Genomic DNA, 5,110 nt, shown 5'->3' with positions numbered 1-5,110 from the left:
TTCACATGTTCCCTTTATTATTTGAAAATTTTATTTATTCTGTCATATTATAATTTTAAAATATTTTTATAAATATATAATGAGTATAAATTTATTATAAAAATAATAGGATAACATGTGATCGTAGTTTAGTGGGATAAACAGATTATGTCGAGTATTCTAAGAATTTAGTAATTTAGCGGATATATAATACTATTTATTTTGTATTTGTAGTTTAGTAGTATAAGTAATTTAAGTGTAGTTTAATAATTTAGTAGTTTAGCGGATATATATATAACACTATTTATTTACTATTTTAATAACTAAAATTAGGGAATAACCGTTGAAGCAAATTATATTTCATTCCGGTTATTATAGTATAGTATAAATAGATATAGATATAGGTCTATATGTAAGTTTTATAATAGATTATAATTAATTTGTAAATATTTTCTTGTGAAACAATTAACAGAAAATAACAAAAATATTTTCTCTTTCTCTTTCTTATAATATAGCCCCCTGAATTGATCTCCGAGAGTGGGGAGGGAGAGGATGAGAGGAATATCAGTAGTTGGACGTGTAATTAACACCAGAAAATTGACACAATTATCATCCCTATCTTCATCTTTAATCCGCACCAAAACCCTAGCTTCCTCGTACTCATCACCTTCACCGCCATCGTCATCCCTCACGCATCCCAATGCATCATTTCATTTTCCCCAATTTTCCTACCGCAATTACTGCTCCTCAGGTCTTTCTTTCATTCTATACTACTACTACTATTTTACTGTAATTAATTCTTTATTATTGTGTTACTGTACTTGTGATTATATGATTTATTGTTTTTTCATCTATTTCAGTATCAAATATCATCTAGTTACTACACTTTTGCTAAACTATTTTTAATGCTTATCCTATTTTTAATTGAATTGTAATCGAACGTTTTTTTGTAATTGCCTTTTTTTTTTTCTTTTAAGCAATTTGGTTAATATTTCTCGAAAAAGGCTTTATGTGTTAATGCTATGTTTTTAATATTTCGATTTTTTTGACATAAATTGCGAAAATGTAAATTAATTCAAACTTGGGTAGTCAAACATTACCTAGATTTATTTTTCTTAAGGCAGTGAAATAATAGTTGAAGGCTATTGTAATATGTTTGCTGAAGACAGTGAATTATTTCAGGTCCGTCGAATATTGTGTTGGTTGAATCAGAAGAGCAGTTTACTAGCTCACTTAGCAAGGTGAAAGGTGTGCGCGATTCTGTTGTAGTAGTGTATATTTATATTTTTGAGCTTTTTTTATTATCCGGATATTTTAGTAGCTCAGGTATTAGTTAATTCTGTTTCCAGATAACTCGCAACCAGCAATATATTACTTCACTGCCGTATGGTGTCCACCATGTAAGATTTTTAGTCATATTTATCATTTATGCAAATTTAGGATATAATGGAGCTGGATTGGTCATACATTTTACTCCAGGTGGCATCTTTTCATGATTTTTTATTTTTTTTGTTTAATTTGTTGTTGATTGTATATTCCATTTACTGCAGGTAAGTTGTTATCTCCTCTTATTGGTCAATTGAGTGAGAAGTACCCTCATGTTACCACATACAAGATTGACATTGATCACGTATGAGCTACCTCGTACCTTTTGCGTAGAAATATCGGAAGTTATCTCTTACAGAATTACTCTTGATATTTTTTCTGCTGGTTCATTTTTGCAGAAGGAACTGGAGAATGTGTTACGCGATCTGGACATAAACTCCGTGGTAATTTTATATATTAGCGACCATCAGTTACTGATGAGTTTTTTTTTCTCATTTCACTTATTGAATTTACAAGCACCATATTGTGAATGAACTATCTGCCTGCTGCAATAGGTTGTTTCAATAGTTGTAGTAATTAAAGATCACGCCAATAGTATATTAAGGCAATATTAATAGAATGTTGACAACTTGGAGTTTGAGATTGTTTAGTAATGAATTGTCAGCTTATTTTCTTGGTGTTTTGCTTTTTATTTTTGGATGTTGAATCATTGCAAGCTGGAATAATCGATCTATGGATTATCACCGTTGATATATAGATCAGATACGATGAAGATTCTTGCAAATCTCTTAATTAATTACCCAAAATTGTTTGATGTTGGTCAACAAAATATTGAAATCCAAAGGTGCAGCCAGATGATCTATACACTTTAAATTACTCTAGTTACTCTTGTAGTCTTTTTTATTTAACATGCCATATAACTTTTAAGAACCCCAATTAGTCTTAGAGCAAGTCCAATACAATGCTATCTTTGGTGCTATTGCTATATTATAGCACCAAATGCAAAAAAACCCAACTCCAAAGGGGTGCCATACTTAGATGCAAATATGCATATATGCATCATTAGTTCTATATTTGAAACCAAGGATGCATATATGCATCCTTGCCACATCATCCATTACTACAAATGGAGGGGAAAAGTTAAATAATTGTTGTCTTGTACATCTTAAAGTATCAAAACAATATTAAATTAAGTAGAATTTAATAGATTTATGGAAATTTGAAACTAGTTATGAAACTAGCATTGGGGTGCAACTTTTATTTTAGCACCAAAAAACACTTTTTGGTGCCAAATTATAGCAATGCCTATAGCCATTTTGCATCTAGCATTGGACTTGCTCTTATACATATTATGTATGTTCCTTTAAACCTTACATTCATGATTGGTGCAGATAGAACTATAGAACTGTAATTTCTCCAGGCTTCGGAAAAAGCAAAAAAAAAAAGAAAAAAGAAAAAAAGAACTTATGTTTCTGCATAACTATATAATAAGGTTAGTAGTAGAAATAAGAGATTAAGTGATAAAATAATCTCCCAGATATTTTTCCCCTCACCCCCACGAACTCTTGTAAGATTTTTTTCCCCTCAAACCTACAAATTCTCTTGGGATTTTTTCCTCACACCTAATAACATAGGCTTTTCATACTATGATAAACAAATCTCAAATTCTTTACTCATTCAATTTTGAAGGCATAATCCTTAATTTTATTACAATATCACAATTGTTTATATGACCAACCCCGAATCAATAAGAAAACCAATATAATATGGGAAAACCCCTGTTTCACTAATAATAATGTTATAGGTAACTCTGAATATTTTTCTATAATAATGTACATATCATATATGTTAACATTAAGAAATACCATTATGTTATGCTTGGAAGATAGTGTCCGGTTTTGTTTTTTTTGTCTTAATTCTGTGTGGACGAGTCACAAGTCGGGGGGATGGCGGAGGGCACTTTGTTGTGTAAGGTCATTAGTGTTAATTCTTTTGATGACCATGTACGAAGGAGATCCTGTAAATGAGGATGCGCCAAGAAACATGTAAAGTTTCCATACGTAAACAGTTGATTCTTCACTATGATGTTGCTGGTGGTATTAAACATGCTTAAGGACCTTCTTAGCAATTTGGCGAAATGACAATTTTCATGCATACTTAGTTTCAGGAAAACCAAGATGACACCTTAATGGCCATTTTTCTCATGTATATATTATGTATATATTATTGTAATACAAGCAGAAATGAAATGTGTAGAATGAAAAGAAAATATCAATACTAATGAAGCCATTAGGAAACTAACAATTTTGTTAGACCCAAAAATTCTGAGAGGGGCAATATGTTAAATGCTGATGAGCGAACTCATTGGTGCTTTATTTTATCTGTAACCTAAAAATTTTCTACCGGATGTGGGTCAGTCAATGCCTTGTTGCATGAATTCTGTGGCAAGTCGGGTCAGCGCCTTATGAAAGATTTGACATCCTTTGGTGGACACTATAACCACCATGCTATACAAATGTACAGTGGGTTTACAATTTTGCAAAATTTATGCCTTGCATTTGGGTGTGCATGTGGTCTTCTACATGTTGATTTTACGTAATAATTATCATAGTTGCTTATATGAGCTATTTGTGATGATGCATTTGCTTGCAGCCGACGCTGCACTTCTTCCATAAAGGGGAAAAGGCCTCTGAAGTAGTTGGTGCTGATCTTCAGCGGATTAAGGATACGATGGAAAATCTCTACAAGTGAAAATGCGAATATGCTTTCTGTGGCTAGTGTTTCTTTATACACTACTATGTCAAGAAAATTTTGTGTTCAATCTTTGATGAGAGTCCAGTCCATAAATAGATTATGTCTCTTTGACTAAACCCAACTATAATTTGATGTACATTTAGACTTAAATAAGTGTTTTTTTTAGAATTTTGGCCACTATTGTGAATTTGTGATGACTGGTTTGTTGATGATTTTATGGTTTGAACTAAGGCATCTTCCATTCATATTTTGATTTGTGTTTACTGTTTCCAATGTGAAAAATTGGCACTAATCTCTGCCATCCATTTGGTATAAAGCATGCAGCATTTTGAATCATGTACATTTTGCAAATTTTAGCTTTTATCTTTTAATTAGTTACATTACATGTACAAAACTCTGGATTGGAAAGATCTAAGTAGCTTCGTGTAGAAATGGTTATTCAAATCATTTTTTGTTTGTACACTGATTATAGTTTATGAAATCTAATTGATTTATTATTTGTTTATTTGTGTTGAGTAATGACTATCTATTTTAAAAGGAAGATTATTGATTTTTAATGTGGACTAAAATGTTGATTAATTAATGTTACAAGATATGCATTCCATTATGCATTCCATTAATCAATAACATTTCTAAACCATTACTAATTGAAATATAATTTAACATTTCAAGGAATATTTTTAATAGGACACTTAATGTATTATATAAAATATATCTTTCCAAATAAATATCATATTCTAAAATTATAATTTTTATGAGAAAAACGTATATGGCATGTCCATCACATTCAGAAGATAATAATCCAAATATATTAATTTTTAATGGCTAATTGATTATAGTAATTAGTGACCAAATTTAAAATATTTGATTCTATATTATAGCATGCAAGATGTTATATATATATGATGGGAAACGAACAATATTGTCACAAAAAAAAACCATTTAGCTCTTATGGATCCTTCATTCTTCATGCTTTGTTTACTAAATCTTCTCAACATCATGTTGACATGCAATGCTTTACCGAAATTCTCTTCGGTTCTCATATTTGGTG

The 5,110-nt window shown here is 30.6% G+C and overlaps 1 protein-coding gene across 1 annotated transcript; it reads left to right on the top strand.

The window, feature by feature from the left end:
- The first annotated feature begins 453 nt into the window (after positions 1–453).
- LOC141668203 (thioredoxin O2, mitochondrial) lies at positions 454–4,304 on the top strand. Its single transcript, XM_074474977.1, has 6 exons — positions 454–730; positions 1,162–1,227; positions 1,329–1,379; positions 1,530–1,609; positions 1,704–1,748; positions 3,958–4,304. Exons 1-6 carry the CDS (start codon positions 532–534, stop codon positions 4,054–4,056), a joined length of 540 nt encoding a protein of 179 aa, XP_074331078.1. The 5' UTR covers positions 454–531; the 3' UTR covers positions 4,057–4,304.
- The last annotated feature ends 806 nt before the right edge of the window (positions 4,305–5,110 follow it).

Source organism: Apium graveolens, chromosome 6 (assembly GCF_009905375.1).
Source record: "Apium graveolens cultivar Ventura chromosome 6, ASM990537v1, whole genome shotgun sequence".
NCBI classification, from domain to species: Eukaryota; Viridiplantae; Streptophyta; class Magnoliopsida; order Apiales; family Apiaceae; genus Apium; species Apium graveolens.
This window is presented reverse-complemented; position numbering and strand designations above follow the sequence as displayed.

What these genes read in the sequence shown, in the direction of transcription:
- LOC141668203 (XM_074474977.1), top strand. Translation starts at nt 532, where the DNA reads ATGAGAGGAATATCAGTAGTTGGACGTGTAATTAACACCAGAAAATTG. An exon ending in CCGCAATTACTGCTCCTCAG is followed by an intron (nt 731 to 1,161) that starts GTCTTTCTTTCA and finishes GAATTATTTCAG; the next exon opens with GTCCGTCGAATATTGTGTTG. An exon ending in TGCCGTATGGTGTCCACCAT is followed by an intron (nt 1,380 to 1,529) that starts GTAAGATTTTTA and finishes CATTTACTGCAG; the next exon opens with GTAAGTTGTTATCTCCTCTT.